This window comes from Lathyrus oleraceus, chromosome 1, assembly GCF_024323335.1.
Source record: "Lathyrus oleraceus cultivar Zhongwan6 chromosome 1, CAAS_Psat_ZW6_1.0, whole genome shotgun sequence".
NCBI classification, from domain to species: Eukaryota; Viridiplantae; Streptophyta; class Magnoliopsida; order Fabales; family Fabaceae; genus Lathyrus; species Lathyrus oleraceus.
The window spans coordinates 392,344,172-392,362,314 of record NC_066579.1 but is presented as its reverse complement, the minus strand read 5'-3'; the positions used below and the strand labels follow the sequence as shown (position 1 = coordinate 392,362,314).

The 18,143-nt window shown below is 32.2% G+C and overlaps 1 protein-coding gene across 1 annotated transcript; it reads left to right on the top strand.

The window, feature by feature from the left end:
• The first annotated feature begins 14,786 nt into the window (after nucleotides 1-14,786).
• LOC127074009 (uncharacterized) lies at nucleotides 14,787-15,817 on the top strand. The gene has a single exon (XM_051015268.1). The coding sequence runs from the start codon at nucleotides 14,881-14,883 to the stop codon at nucleotides 15,634-15,636; it is 756 nt and encodes a 251-aa protein (XP_050871225.1). The 5' UTR covers nucleotides 14,787-14,880; the 3' UTR covers nucleotides 15,637-15,817.
• Nucleotides 15,818-18,143: the final 2,326 nt, after the last annotated feature.

Below are 18,143 nucleotides of genomic sequence, written 5' to 3'. Positions count from 1 at the left end.
ACACAAACCCTTAAACCCAACTTACACAAACCTTTAAACTCAACTTTACACAAACCCTGAACAACAAGTGTTTGAATACTCCCAAGAGATGAAGGTCACTAAACAAGCTGCTCCTTCACAACAAGTTATAATCTCCACTGCTGCTCCTTCAACAACCTCATATTAAGAACCTTATGTTCTTGATCGTCCTGCTCATATTAATATTTCAACGCCTTTTGATAAGCTTGAAGTGTTTTGTGAGTTGTTGGTAGATTTTGAAAATCTAAAAGAAAATGGAATGGATTTAACTCAAGAAATGGAGAATCAAGGGTGGGCTAACTGCTTCAATCGTCTCTATGGCCCAATCTACACATTCTTGGTCAAGGAGTTCTGGAGATTCGAAGACTATGATGACCACTACATCGTGTCTCACATTCTGGGAATAAAGATGGTGATTACTAAGAAGTCAATAGTAGCGCTCCTGAACATAAAAAAAGTTGGGGGGGAAATGATCTATAACATTAACCCTAGGGATAAGTATATGTCCCAGGAAGTTATCCCCACAATCTTCTCTCAGAACCCAGAAGGTAAATCTTCCAAGAATAAAGAGCTTCACCAGAATCTGAGGGTGTGGCTTAAGATCATTCTGGGAACCATTCATCATCGTCCTTCGTCCATCTCCTCTGACTACATCAATACTGATCAGAAGTGCATTAAGTATTGTCTGCACAAAGGTCTGAAGCTGAAACTTCCCTCTCTCCTCTTCAAGTATCTGAGGGATTCTGTTAGAGACACAAGGAACAACATGAAGCCCAGGAACTACATCCCCCTGGGAAGGTTGATTTATGACATTTTGGTAGAGTGTGGTCTGGTGGACCATCTCATCTCCTTGAATCTGATGGAAGACGTCACTGTGGAGGTGGGAAAGCCTCTGAACGGAAGAAATCTGAAGAGCATGGGTCTGATAGACAAGGTCAAAGTCAAACCCACAAAGGACACCTCTTGGGAAGCTCTGAAATATCAATTAGAGATATCTAATGGAATGTATCTTTTCTCCAAGATTGATCCTCCAAAGGTCATTGCTTGCTACCTGCAGGATTAGGAAGCCCAAGGATACAATATCTCTGGCTTCAGCTTGGACTGGCTCCCAGATCAACCACTAAACATCATGAAGAGAAAGAGGGAACCATCTGAGAAGAAGAGTCTCAAGCTGGGAGAGTCTTTAGCGACTCAGAAGCAGCCTATGCCTCTGAGCTCTTCAGCACCAAGTAATTCTCTTATCTCATAAGTCCCTACTACTTCTGGTTCTAGGTAGATTGTCTCATCAATCCCTCTACTACCCCCACACTCTTAACCTCTGTCAATACTTCCTCCATTTCACCTTCCAAAAAATCCAAATCTCAACAAAATCCCTCTGAACCAATAATTTCTATACCTATTTTTTCTGAACCCCAAACCTCTGACCTCAACACATCTTCACCTCCACTACCTCAATTCAACCTCCACACAACATCCATCCCCATATCTGAAGCCATTCTATTCAACGGACCTATATAACCACCTATTTCCTCTAACCCCAGTCCCCCCCTGTATTATGACCTAACCTCCAACACTGAACACTCTGACCCAACCTCTCCAACTCATACAGAACTTCAGGCCATAGCTGACTCTGAAAAGACTCAATCTCTAGCAGAACCTTCTGAAATTATTCCAGCATCCTCTGAACCCATACATGACACTTTTGAACCCACTCCTCAACCCTCTGAACCTGACCTCACTCTTTCTACTCTTAATGAGGCATTTGCTAAGTTCCTAGAGACTTATGCTTCAAGACTCAGGAAGCTATAGGGTCAGTGACAATCCTTCTGAAGTAAGGACTCATTGGAACGGGTTCATCAAGTGGATGACTTATGAAGTCTTAAAACTGAAGGGACTATCTGAACAAGTCAGAAATGACTATATCAGAAGCGATGAAGAGAAGATGGAGGCTCGTTTGGCTTAGGAGGCTGCTAAAAGGGAGAAGAGAGAAGTTGAGGAGAAAGTTGCTGCCAGGGAGGCAACTGAGAAAGATGTTGTAGAGGTTGTAACTAGGGCAAAAGCTGAAGCTGAAACTGTTGCGTCTGAGGCCTTTTTCCCATTCCTTCTGATTTGTAACTTCTCTTCTTTATCAATTAAGTTTTTGTTCTTTTTGTGAATTTGTAACTTATGAATTTATTACTTTTTGAGTCTAACAAAAATGGGGAGAAATAAATAGAAGTCTTTTTAATAAAATAATTTATCTAACTCTCAGAATGCACTGCTTACACTCTGACATAAAATTATTGCACAGTTTAAGTCTTTTTACAAGATCTATCTGAACAAAGAAAAATGAATCTTTATCTGAGAATCTAATAAATCAAGGCAAGCAACCTAAGAAGATATGGTAATAAATTTCCTACCCCAAAAACCTTAATCTGATACTAATTTCTTTAAAAAAATTCTTTAAGTATCAGACTTAGGGGGAGATTTCTAATCTCAAGGGGAGTCACTCTTTATCTGACTCTGATTTATTTAATTAAGTTTCTATGAAAGTACTTATTGTTTCATCAAAACTCTGAGTTTTTGTCATCATCAAAAAGAGGGAGATTGTTATAACAAGATTTTGATTTTGCAATATATCTCTAAGTTTGGATGATAATGAAGAATGAAACAATTTTTCACCCTAATATTTTTCTTTAGTGTGCAGGATTCTAAGTTAAAATGAATCTGACAAAAATAATATATGGCATCTGATGTAGTCCAGAAAAGATGATCCAACACGAAGAAATCATATATGGTTCTAAACAATAACACATCTAAGGAGCAATCACATACAAAATCTGACGCTAAAGCTCAAGCTATAATATCTGAAGACATTCAAGAGAATATCTGAAGACTTTGCAAGAGAATATCTGAAGACTATTCAAGAGAATATCTAAATACTACTCAAGAGAACATTTGAAAACTCTGCAAGAGAATATTTGAAGACTGCAAGATATCTGGACTCTAGCTCAAAGACTCTGATCACGCTCACTCTGATACATGCGCAACCTATCACTTGATCATAAAATTACACTGGAAGTATTCTAAGTTTAGCATAATTCATTTTATGGAAACTATGGATTATGTTCCAAGACTGCTATGGAAAGGACAAGAAACTTAATACCTTTAACTCCCATAGCTGGCAAGAAATATCCATTGATTTCCCTCCAATGGTATCATCTCAAAGTGCTATATAAATGCCTCCTCACAACTTGCTGAAGACAACAACTTGATACAACAAAACAACTTTGCGACAACAACATTCTCATACTTCAAATATTCTCACTATCATTATTGAAAGAAATACTTTCTTCAAGAGTTATTGCTCATATTGTGTGGTTATGTTTCATAGTTCCTTAAAGTGCATTTGAGCATCTTGTTAAACACTTGTATTCCTGAAACTCTTTGTAATTCCTCAACTGACTTGTTTAGTTATGTAGACTTGAGAGGTCTAAGAGGTTGTTAAACTCTTAGATGTTTTTGTAATCTTTTGAGATTATTGGATTAAGTCCTTATTGAAGGAGAAATCACCTTGGCCGAGTGGACTGGAGTAGCTTTAAATTTCAACCGAACCAGAATAAACTCTCTGAGTTATTAGCATTTGTTTTTGTGTGTGTGGTGTTGCAAAAAGTTTTTGATTACTATGAAAACAATTCAAACCTCCCTTTCTTGGTTTTGTCTACCTTTAGATAGAACAGACAAAAGTTTCCCAAAACGGTCTCTGAAATTCTTGGGATCATCCATAAAAGATGCTACCTTTCTCAATTCTTTAAGATCAAGACATCTGAAACTGTATTTTTGAGTATTCCTTCTTCCAATATCCATGGTCAAAATATCTGCGATGTTTTCAAAGAGAATCTCTAAGTTCCTTGAAAATTGAGAAAAATGCTCTTGAACGCAATGAGTGCATGATGCAACAACCACAAACAAGATCACACAAGTCACAAGCAAGGTCCAGAGGTTCGGAGTCACGAGCATGGAGCCAAGGGTAAGAACCAACCTACAATGTATGTACTAAGGTTATAATCACATGTAGAACAAGGTTCTAAAAAGTTCCCAGAGTCATAGTTCCATCTTTTCGATATTATCGACTTAAACGACTACTCACCAACCAATAATACTCTAAGGAGAAACTCGTCTGAGTGTAGTATCGTGTAACGACTAATTTAAGTGTACACCTGAATAGCCACCGCACTACGTCCTAAAGGCCAAGATGGGTTAAATGTTCTAAGGTCCTCAGCTTCCTAGGCTCCTAGGTCAGAAAAAGTAATGTCATTCACGACTATTCATAAGACATCAGTAATCCCAAATGGGCTTCCACTGAGTGAAGGATCTCAACTCAGCTCATTAAGGATTAACTCCACGTAAGCCAAACAAGACTATACCACCCTCCTATCGTAAGAGCACTCAATTCCAGGTATATGACTCATCTCACTGCACATAGATTATCAAGCACCCAGATAGAACAAACAATAACAAACAACAACAAACATAATATACAGAGATAAACAAGGATATGCTAAACCCACTGAGCACTACTCCCTAGTAGAGGTAAATTTTTTTAGATTAACCTATTAATTATCTTAACTTGCAAAGTAAAAGTCACCATTGCACTTTTATTATTTCCAAAGGAAAGGGAAAAAGTACAAACAAAACCCAAATAAGTTTTAGAACAAAACTAATAAAATGAGATAAGGGTATGAGGGTTTATTATGAAAAGGGAAGGTATTAACATCCTAAACATCTATAGTACTCTATAGGAATCTCCTTGAAAATCTGTGCATTTTGGTTTATAAATGGTGTTGTTTGCAAAAGATTGGTGAGATGAGAAGAGAAATGTTTTTATAATTTTTGTGTTTGCCAAGACTTTTTTAGTCTCATGCCTACATACCAACAAAGTTCAATGGAGGATCAAAATCTCGTAGTTCGTGATAAAAATAACAAAGATGTTTGTTTTAATTCACTTTTAATGAAAGAACATTTTGTCATTTTAAGGAGATTACTCAACTAGTCACCCACAAGTATGAGAACTTTACATCACCACAAAGAAGGGCTCCAACTAGGATAAAGATCAACAAGTATGCAACTAGCTTTCTTAGGTGGAAAAGAATTATCATCAATACTATGGGATAGGAGAATTATGTCTCAAACTATGGAAAAGACTCATGTCTAAACCTTGAGAAAAAGTGCATAAAGGGCACAAAAATGATTTGAATGAGTTATGCCTTTTTTAAGTCTTTTAAAGTTAGTTTTTAATATTCTTAGAATGTGTTAGCGTTTATTAAGAAAAGATTTTGAAAATCACTTGACGGAAGTCAAGGTTTATTGAGAAAGTGGTTCAAGTTTGAAAATAAGAAGTTTTTTTGAAAAAAGGGGAGAAGATTTTGAAAATTAAAGAAGGGGAACAGAAGAAGAGACTATCCTAGAACATAAAGTAAAAAGCTATGAAGGAAAGATCTAACCAAGAGATAGAAAGCCTTATGACATAAGTCAAGCAAGAATTCCCTCCTTTGGATTAAGCCTCAAGCAAGCCAAATAAGCAAAGAATAATTCATATATCAGATGAAACCATAGTAACCAAGCCAAGTCTTCCAAAAGAAGTCCAAAGTCAAAGGTACCAGATGAATTCCAAGGTCTCAAATCACAAACTCTCAAAGAAAGGGTCAAAGTCCTAGTTCTAAGTCCATAACTCCACAATAATGCCAATGATAGTAACCTCAAGTCCTTGAATCTAGAGAACAATTTTTTTAGAGGTTTTTTTCTTTATTAATGTCTTTAGAAGAAAAAAAATCCAAATGGACAAAGAACAAATAACATAAGCATAAACAACATGATATGAGATGCTAAAATAAAAGTATAAAGTAAATAATAAGATATAAAAAATATAAGATAAATGAAATTAAAATAAAGTTAATACAATAATATGTTAGTAAGTTGTGTTAGTAATCAAAAATGAAAGATGGCTTGGTCCTTTTTTGGAGAATACTCAACTATTCATCCACAAGCATGAGAATATGAACCTATACATCACCATGAGAAGGGCTCGAACTTGGATAAAATCAACAAATATGCCACTAGCTCTCATAGGTGAAAGGAAACAACACTTTTTACACAATACCATGAGGAGTAGGAGACTTACAATATCACTTATGAAAATGGCTTACTTTCGGGACAAATTTTGCGCTATGTTAAGAAATCATAATTGGACTTATGTAGAAGTCACAACTATCTGAGGTCGGTCAATAATAATGTTTGTGTTGATACATACTAGATAAATTATATGTAAATTATTCTCCTAAAGCTATACCACACAAAAAAGAAAAGAGGATGGATCAAGAACAAAGGCTAGGAGGATGGTCTATTACTTCAATTCATACTTCATGACACTTAGGACAAACTTATGTATCAATCCAAAGTAACTTAAATGATCCATGATCAATTAGGAGATAGATTTGAAATGATGAAGGTTCATCAAGTACCAATCGATACATCATGAACAAGATGGACACAAACTAACCAATTGATCAAGAGGAAAAGAAAGAGATAAAGAAGAGGACAAGAGAGATCACACCCAAATTGGATACACGGATTGATCAAGTCATCATCAAAATCAATCATCCATTTTGGTGGATTAGGGTTTTCACTCCATCAACACTCAAGATCCATTGAGTTTGATAAGACCTATGATCAAAACAACCATGATCCAAGGCCAGTAGAAGTCCACAAAGGTCAAACAAACATAAAATGTATTAAAAATATATTTTAAATGAATTTTAAAAGGGAAATAAAGAGAAAATGCATAACGCCCTTCAAAACACCAAATAAAGGGTCAATAAAATTATGGAAGGTTGAAAATAAAATAAGAGACATATAATAATTTAAAATGTATAAAAGTATTTTTAAACCAATTAAAACAAAGGAGAAAAGAGAAAATTCAAGAAAAATAGAAAATCAATAAAATAAAATATGGAAAAATAAAAATTAGATCAAGAAAAATAAAAGAGAATTTTAGAAATTATTTTGGGATTTTTTAGGTATAAAATTAATTTTTTCTGAATTTTAAAATAAAATTCAATTTAAAATGAATAAAGAAAAATAAATAAAATCAGAAGAAAAAAAACACGGAGTGTTGAATCTGGCATCATTAATTGACATGGAAAATCTAACAATCCTCAGACGGGGGCGCATAGTGGAAATTAATCAAAATAAAATACGGGATCTAATTCAAATTGGACCAATCAAAATATTTCAAATGTCCAACGTGTCCAACCAAACTCAAATGACCTGAGGTAACTCCGATCATCTTTCCCGATGGTCCCTCACCGGAGTTTCATCTTTTGGTAAATTCATAGCACGAGACCACCACCAATGTGATCCCCTCCTCATCACGGATTCAACCTCATGCTCCAAATTCATTTATCTAAACTGAGCATGAGGGATTTCAGAGAAGTTTCAGAAACAAGCAAGCCACGAAAAATTAAATTAAATGATGAACATGATCAACCAACACCAGATAAGTGAGGAGAAAGCATCGGAGAGTGAAGGACTACATTATGGTAACTTGTTTGAGTTTAAATGATGCTCAAAACTACCTTGCCCAAATGGTGATCAGAAGTTGAAGAACCTCGATCTGGACAGAGTACTTTAGAAGGTCCTAGAGCTTGGGAATTGTTATAAAAGCTTCAGAGAAGACCGAAGGTGCTAATGGAAGCAAGAAATTGGATTGAAACAAGCTGGAATTCAAAGCACGATAGTTGAATTTTTCTAGAAAACATTAAATTAAAGCAGGGGTTTCTTGGCTCTCAAAAGCTTGGAAATGAATGCATTAGCTTATATATATATAGGAAACGCGTTTGGATCCAAATACGTGTGAAATAAAGCTTAATTCGTGCAAAACAAATTTGATCAGAATGTGTGGAAAGTGTGACTTGAAATCCATCAAAACTCAGCCAAATCATGCGTTTTAAAGGTCAATTAACTTATGGAGACTTGATTAAACATGTTTAGGTCCAAAACACATTGTAGTTTGGCTTGGAATTGAGATTAGTGAAATTCAAATTTTGGATCATGGTGATTTCTTCAGTTCTAAGTCACCATCTTCAACTCAATGGGCCATCTTGCTCAGGAGGTTTTTGATCCCATTCTTCTTGCAATGTGTTGACATCATATCAAGGATCACAATATGCCCAGAAAGGTTGCATTTTGATGCTTGAGCATAAAGTTATGACATGTTAAAGTTGGCAGGAAAAACTGGTCATGTAACTTAGGAAATTCTAAGTCCCAAATGGTTAAAAATGACTTATAATGTTTCAAAGAACTCCATGGTTTTCCAAGCATAAATTGACTTTGATCATTGAAGAAAACCTATAAAGGGCAACCCAAATGATACTGTGCAAAAAGAATCAACCTCAAATGTTGAAAATTGAAGAAGTTGTGATCCTTGAATGTTGGGAAAAAGTCTTTTGAATATAGGTCAAATTTCACTAAGTCCACAAATGACATATAATATCTTCAAACTTTTGAGGATCCTCCAAGTATAACTGTCTCTTGTCATGTAAAAAGAAATTGTAGAGGATATTGTTAAGAGTCATATGTAAAAAGAAGCATTAAAAATGTTGAGAATTGAAGGAGTTGTGATATTTGGAACTTTGACTTCAAATGTTGACTTTTTGGTTAAACCCCTTGGAATAAATTTGTGCACTTGGTCTTTTATTGCATTTCAAGGGACATGGATGATCATATGAACTCAAAATAAGGTGTCCTTGAATGTCTCTTGATTAAGTTGCTCAAAGTTTGAAGTTACTTGTTGAAGAAGGCATGGAAATAAACACATGAACCTTTGACTTCTCTTGAGAAATAAGCAACCAAACTTTGAGGTACTCTTGATCAAAACGAGATTGCAAGATGCTTGAGAACCTTAAAGATCATGTATTGAGAGATAAACCCCTTTAGAATCAATGGCTAAACACCCTTTGGCTTTAGGAATCAATAAAAACCCTAGTTGAGGAGCCATGCTCGATGTTCTTGATGAAAAGCCCTATCTTGCACAATAAACTTAAAGAAAACAAGACATATGTTTGCTATTTTGATTAGTGGTTAGATAAGTAATGAACATATAAACACAAATGTAAAACACCAAAGAAAAGGTGCTCGATAGTCCCTGCAAAAAGACAAACCCAAAGATGATAGGGAGAAGACCAATATGTGACCTTGTTTGTATACAAGGATGCAAATGATATGTGGGATCTTAGGGTTAAAAGTTAGGGTGTGACAAGAGTGTAGTTCATTTCATAGTGAGTCCTGGATAGAAACTCACAAATAGTATTAGAAAAGAGGCATTGAAATAGGGGAGTTCAATTAATACTAGTTTGTACTTGTGACTATTAAGAGTGAATTTCACTGATTATGTTGACACCTTTAGACGTAGGCGATTTTGAACATAATTGGGTTACCATTCATGTGTTGGTTATATTTTGATTTTATTCTATATTCTATATAATTCACTTTTCATAAACATTGTTCCAGACATTGTGTTTGACATCTTTCTATTCGAAGAATAGAATTTAAATTGGTATCAGAGAAGACATCCAATTCTGTTTGGATGTGTTCCAGGGTTCTTATTTTGTTCAAAATGTAGAATGCGAAATAAGGAGGATTAGTTCATCAACCTACTATTCTTGATTTGATAAGAATCCTCAAAAGATTGTAGATGAATACAATTATGAAGATTAAGTAGAATATGAAATTGAAGAAAATCTCAAGTTTGCTTATATCTTGAGAAAGGTCATGATAAGAATGGACAAAAGATCTGGGAATAATGTTCCTACCAAAGTCAAGGACAATCATCATCATAACTTCAATATGTGTAACTTTAAACACAAAGGAAAAAGATGGTGAAAGACCAAATCTCAACTATTCTTACAGAGGAAAATGAATCGAATGTCTTAAATGCATAGGTTTTGGACATATATAAGCTGAATGCTTAAGTTTTATAAGAAAAAAAGAAATATATATCATGTCACTAATGATAAGATAAATTAAGAAGGTGGATCTGATCAAGCAAACAATATTGTGACTTTCAAAGACATGAAATGTGTTATAAATATTGGTGAGTCATCAAATTTAAAGAATATTTGTGTTACTCCTATTCATAAACATAATGCACAATGTCAGGTAACAAGTCTCAACATCATGCCAAACATTATTACGAGTGCATTAATTTTTTCTACTTAATTCCACTGTACTGTTATAAATTGTATGGTAGACAACCACATCATCAACATAAGTATCTGTTGGCATGAGATTCTGACATCATGGATGCAATATGAAAGGTCCATTAAAATACTTAAAGAATTGGAGTCAAATGTTAGCATTTCAATAATGGGGATTATTTGGTCCAAAGTGTCAAGATGTCTGTATTAGTTGGAATATGTGGACTTAGAATTTTGTTAGAAGTTAGTTCTCAAGAGGTCCGTCGAGGGTAATTTGAAGCAAAGCATTGTGAACTGATCATGTAACTGTCTGAAGATCTTATCCATGAAGTGAAGACATATGGAGACAGGCCATCGAGGTGGAAAGCAAGCGAAGAGAGACATGTCAATTAGAAGGATTAGAGACGTTATAGAAAGTTATTCATGTATTACTATAAATAAGGCTTCATTATACAAAAACTCAAACACTCAAAGTATTCAAACAATAGAGAGAAACAAGTTACTAATAGAATGTATATATGATTTTATAAACCACCATTGACATATTTAATTCAATTTCTTGTATTTCCCGTTCCTTACCTTTATTGCCCAAAAATTTATTTTACTTTTCGTCTTCACTTTTTGCAAGGAATTTGATCCTATCGAATTCCCTTTATTTCTTTACTTTTTACAAGTTCAATTATCACATTTATGTAAACTTAGAAGTTTTTTTACAGTTATAACACAATCAAAAATCTTTTATGGAGAAGTTAAGCATTATGTTCTAGGATTCACTAGTCGATCCTTCAAGTAAACTTTTTCAAAGAGACTAGCGCTTGTTTACCAAATTTACAGGTAAAAAAATAGGCATGTTAAGTGGGACATTGTGCTAAAACTTTTTTCTATTGTAGATATTGTGATTTTATTTCACAAATTATTCTGCGTACATGAAATGTTCTAGATATTTGCATGCTTTTATGAAGTGGAAAATTTTTACCAAAAATAACGTGTCCTCCTATGAATAACCCTAATTCACAGAACAATCCTCAAAATATAGTAGAACATCCAGCCGGATCGATGGTTAAAGATGCAGTTGTTTCAAAGCCTGTTAGAAGAACCGCTCATGTGGTTCCATTAACGCTAGTTGTGTCAATACCGACACAGAGGGTTATTCCCCCACCATAGTTAGGAAGTCTCCCATTTAACCCTGTTGTCGCAAGACCGACTTTGGAAGATCTTATGATATCATTCCTTCCAAGATTTATGCTCCATATGGGAAATATAGAATATCCATATGGTATGCCAACAACAATGATGGCAGGCCTCCAGTCCAATGTGTCGAGTTGATTAAATAACACAATGGTGGTAGTGCCACCCTATAATCCATACCCTTCCTTGGGTTTGACGATGAATAATCCTAGTCGAATAATGCCTATACCAGGAGGATCAAACTATTTTCTCCAAATAACTTTGAAATTGAATACTACATCTCTTATGTCGATGAGACAACAAATGGACAAAAATAACCATGAAATGGTTAACATGTTGACTCAACAGATAGGCACATTGTTTAATCCATTGATACAAAACACCAACCAAAGTTATGAACTGTTAGAAAATTAGATGGGCCAAATAGCCGATTTTTTCGGCGCCCTTTAAGTCAAAGCGAGACCAACTCCTCAAACCTCAAATGTTAGGCATGTTGAAATGCCTGACGGGCAATCCCCTATATTTATTATCATTATATTATTATTATTATTATTATTATTATTATTATTATTATTATTGTTGTTGTTATTGTTGTTATTACCATTTATCTTATTATTATTATTATTATTATTATTATTATTATTATTATTATTATTATTCTCATTATTGTTGTTGTTGTTATTACCATTTATCTTATTATTATTATTATTATTATTATTATGATTATCATTATTTTTATTATTATTATTAGTATTTTTATTGATTATTATTTTTATTATATATAATTATCATTATTATTAGTATTATATATCATTGTTATTTATTGATATTATTACTATTGATTATTATTATTATTATTATTATTATTATTATTACTATTATTATTATTATTATTTTTTATATTTATTGATTATTATTGTTAATTGATTATTATTATTATTGTTAATCATTATCATTTATATTTATTATTATTATTATTATTATTATTATTATTATTATTTAAATTGATTATTTTAAAATTGTTAAAAAGAATATTTTTATTAAATTGTGCCATCGATTTTCAGATGCATTACAATTTTCGAGTTAAAAATTTAATTTAACTTAAGAAACTGTTTAAATGCATATAGTTTATTAATCTGCCTTAGATAGAGTGATTCTTACGTGAATGATACGATTGCTTAACATGACGCTAAATTCGGTAGTTTAATTGTCATTTCTTTTTATCTTTGAAAATTTTGTTTAAATCATCGAGTTCTTGGATTTTCAGACGCATTGCAATTTTAGAGTTAAATATTTAATTCAACTTCAGAAATTGCTTAAATGCATAAAGTTTATTGACCGGACTCAGATAAAGTGATTTCTGCATGAATGACTTGACGATTGCTTAACATAACGCTAAATTCAATAGTTTAATTGTCGTTTCTTTTTACCTTTAAAAATATCGTTTAAATCATCGAGTTATTGGATTTTCAGATGTATTGTAATTTCGGAGTTAAAAATTTAATTTAATTTCAAAAACTATTTAAACGTATAAAGTTTTTTGTTCGGTCTCAGATATAGTGATTCCTACCTGAATCATTTTATGATTAATTAGCATAGCGCTAAATTCATTAATTTAAAACTTCAATTTATTTTTTGTCTCTTGGCTTTCTCTTGGACCTTTATACAAAGAGACCGTTGTCTATTTATAGTTGTTTATTAAACTTGTATTATTAATTTCTATATTATATCCCCTTTCGATAAATTGTATCCCCATTTTCATAATGTGTAATAAATTTATCGCTTTCATTTATTTTTATTGTGTTAGTTGATTATTAATTCATAGATTAAAATCAACCACTTTAGAAAAGAATAAAAAACAAACACTTGATTCAACGTCGAGTCTTTTTCCCAAATTAAACCCAAATTGAATGCAAAGTCGAGCATCTCCCCCGATTAATCCAAACTTTTTTCATAAATCAACTTTAGACACTTTATCCAACTTCAAGTCGTTCCTCATTTAAAAAGCTTTTCACAATAAAAATAGAAAAATCTAATTAGGTTTAGACCTTCTCTTTTTCAAAGATTAGGATACTGCTATAGAGTTCTATGTTCGAACATTCGTATTCCATATTAAAATACAATAATGATCTGAATTAGGTCATTTCTCTTATAGAAGAAAAAGATTGATTGGGTATCGACCTTCACCTTCCCGATTCTTTGGACACTGCAGTAGAGCTCTCTGCGTGAATAATCGTCTTCCATTAATGAACTTTGACCTAATTCACCACATATTTTTTATAAAAAAGTTTTGGATGAAAAGAGAGTGATTGGGCTTAGCCTATTCTTTTTCGGACATTTGAGTATTGCAGTAGAGCTCTATGTTTGGATATTTGTCTCCACTTAAAAACAACTTAATCTATCAAATTTGTTTTCCTCCCTTGTGCGTCTTCGAAAACATTTTCAGAAACAAGTATGTTTTATCCATATCGACATGAAACAAACAAAGACTTCCGTTTCCAAGAGCGAGCAACAAATAAATGTTTAATCACTCGAGATGTCTAAAGGATCACTCTTTAAAAGAAATCAACTCAGTAGTTCTTTCTAAGCAGAACTGTGTAACCTTGAGTTCTCCATAGCACCTAGAGATATGTAGGAGTTGGATTGAAAAATCTTGTCAGACACCTCTTTAATAAAAAAATGTTTTTCTTTTCTCTTTTCTCACTCGATAAGTAAAAGATCGCAAACTAATACCACACTAACATTCTTACATGAAACTAAATAAATGGGTCATGTTAAGTACAACGGATGCGAGAGGTGCAAATATGTTCCCCTTGTATAACCGACTCTCGAATCCGATTTGATTGCGACGACCCTTTCTTTTTGGTTTTCGTGGGTTTTAAGGATATTTTTCTTTTTGAAAATAAAAATAAAATTCAATGACAACTTTATCTTATATATATTTCGAGTGTTCCTTACGCTTAGGAATTTTTTGCGCCGCGATAATACCCACCTTATTAAAAAAAAAAAGAAAACAAGATTCTACTCTAACAAAGTTCTCTAAATTTATTGTTTTATATCTGCGTGGAATAATTACTTATTTAGTAAGGTGAGAATAAATTGAAAAACTTGTTCGAACATAATATTTACCTAAACTTCCAAATATTTGCTATGATTTAGAGGATTTGTTCTTTATTTTCTTAAGAAAATGATTTAAAAAATATATTTCAATTCAACCTTGTGAATTTCGGCATCCAATTCTTCTATCTTTTCTACAATATGCCACATCCACTGCAGATAAGAAAAAGATGAATTCTACATTATCTCTACTTTTTTGAATTTATACTATTCTACATTATCTCCACTTCTTTGAATTTATACTGCATAATCATATGCCCAAAATAATGATATAATAAGGTAGACGAAAAACAAGAAGCGCAAAAAGAAAGTTCACATACACATAATGGGAAATGGTTACAGCGGCCGGAATACCAATCTTGGCATTAATTGTCCCAACTTTGACTCCGGCGCCACTGGTACCACCGCACGCTGGAGAGACCTCCTTGAGGTTTCCATGGGCAATTGGAAAGAAGATGATCACACAGAAATTTGGAGTGTGAGTTACAAAGTAGGCAAAAAATTAGAGTATGGTTGTGGTTTCCATCTGCGAACAAAACACGACAACAATGGCGTTGAGAGTATAAATTTTTTATTAGGTGACAACGCTGATATCAGGTCTGGTTTTTCCTTGGATATCACAAGAGCTGGAAGGGATGGTCTCCATGGAGGAATAACAGGTGTTACAACTTCTGGGATATATAAATCTTCTAGAACCGTTAAACAAGATTACTCCATAGAGACTACTATATTGTTTCGTATGATAATTCATATAGTGACACTCTTTGTTCTACAAATGAAGAAAAGGAAGAACCATGAAAATGCTTGTATGGTGACTATGGCACACTATTATGTTACCAAAGGTGTTGGTCTTTCTGCTGCGGCAAAAATTTATCTTAGTAAAGGAAAAGGTTTCGTATTTGAAGTGAAAGGTCCTTTCAAACACCCAAGTGATGATTTGCGTCGAGTTATCGCTGAAACTTGTCGAACCGGCATATGGTGTCCTGGAGCAAAATCTAGTTATACAAAACAACAAGATTGCAGTTCATCCTTGGAGAACAATGGCATTGTAAGGACAAATCAATCTTATAATTTCTCATAATAAAATTCAAACTAAAAGCCTACACGAGGTCTATGATTTAAATAATCCTGGCGCTACCTTAATTTCATGATAAAACTACTCGCTCAAGATAAAGATAACACAAGCATAATCATCATGGATATAAACATTTGTATAAAATAAAGTAAGAACTAATAAGCAATGAAAAATAATAAAAATAGTATCGGAAGTATTTAATGAAAAGTAAAACAGAGTTTTGCTCCAATTGAGTCTTTACAGAAAAAGCAAGAATGCAGAGAAAACTAAATTATGGAGAAAACTAAATTATCCCTCTTTATTATTGTGGGAATTGGGGATCAATTGACTTTTGAATTGAACAATCGCGGCTTATCCTAATTAGTAAAATTAGTTTCCTTTTACTGTCTTTATTCATATTTTTCTATTTTTTTGGCTTAAGAAAAAACACAAAATCAAACAACAAAATGTTTATGCAACAAAGGCAATAACATCATTCTCTTTTTCAGATGTCTCTTCATCATGTAAGATTGTTGTATAGAATCGGTTACTACTGTTTTGATGATTGTCTTTTTGCTCACTTCTCTTACGTCAAAAAAATGGAATCAACAAATTCAGAGATAATCATACTATATTCATTATTAAAGAATGAGATTATCCCATGTCCATCATCTACTACCATATTAAATTCTATGGTAGGTTTTTCATATGTTGGCTTTTTAAATACATAAAGTAACTAAGTCCTAGTCATTTAAGAATCCAATGAACATCATTGGCTATTTCTAATGTTTCAACAGTGGTTTGATTTGATGTACATACCTTGTTAGAACAATCCTCCAACAAGCGACAATGTCATATTTATCATGTTGCTTAAAGTTTGCAAATTCTATTTCGTACGGGTTGATGGAGGTTGTACCACTTCATTTCCGCCTCACTCCAGAGCTTTGCTTAGCTTGAGATGTTGCTAGTAACTTTCTCATATCTGCTCGTTTAGGTGCCGTGATAAAAAAAATTGCTAGAATTTCTTAATAAAACCAACAAAAAATGTATAATGGTCACGGATTTGATCCTAACAATGATGTTTTGGAATTAATAAATAATGAAAACACCTTTTCTCTTCGTTTTGACATTTAACGGACAAGTAAAATACATTTGAGTTTATTATATTTAACGTAGATTGTTTATTTTATCAAACCCTAACTAAACATATAATTTTTCAAAGTGGTTTACAAAATAATTATAAGAATAATTATGTTATATTTTAAGAACAATTTACATTAATCAATGATTTTCGAGTATCTTGTATTTCATCATTCATTTCTCATCATTGAATGAAAACTAGAAGTATTGAGAGAGATTTTAACCATTAAAAAACGTGAGATGAATGATGAATGGCAAAATACTAAAAAAACATTAATTAGTATAAGATGTTTTTTAAATACAATATAATTTTATATATGATAATTTTCAAAATCAATTTAATAGGTTAGTGAAACTAACAATTGACGTTAGATATAATAAAATCAACTGTATTTTTTGTCACTATAACGTCCTCTTGACATGTTCGGTGGAACAAGATGAGAGATGAACAAACAACCACAAAAATATAATTTCAATCTCAAACTCAATAACAACAATAAAATAACAATAATATATAACTTTCAAAACACTGCTAGGTGATAGAACAACTAAACAATAAAAACAATACCAATAGATAAACAACAAACATATAGTTTTCAAAATATTACTAGGAGGTAGAATAACTAAACAAAAGAAATAATAACGACATCAACAACACAAAAATAATAATAAACTAGATTGAGACTCGCGCGATACGCGAGGTTGAGATGAGTTTTTTAATTAATATTATATAATATAGATTTTATTTTATCATTAATTTTCAACATTTACGGTTGATTTATTCAATTGAATTACAATTTTAATTTCAATTATTTCAATTTAATAATAGATTAGTACATTGTTTATAATGAATCATAAAGTATAGTTAAAAAATTATGATTTAATTTGTAATATATATATGCAATTATAATTCAAAATAATATTTTAGAAACAATTTAAAATATTTGTTCGTCTATTTGAAAATTATAAGTTAAATTTGAAAGAATTGCTTAATAATTTTTTTAGTATTGCAATGAGATTTAATGCTTGAAGTTAAATTTTATAACATATCACAACATTTATAATTAATAATTATATTTTAAAAATAATATTGAAGTATTTGTTTTTTTATTTAGATATATTGTTTGACTATTTTATTTTAAACATTGTAATGTGATTTTTTCTTTTGTTATTATGGTTTTAAAACTTATACATGCGAATGATTTAAAAAAAACTATTTTATGTATAATTTTTTATGGAATAAAATATTCTATAAATGTATTGTTTTTTGTATGAGAAATATTGATAGAGACAAAAAAAAAAAAAGATAGATACGAAAAAAATAAAAAATTATGATTAATATAAGAAAAATAAATTAAATTGTATCTTTATAATTGTTGTTACAATATCAATTA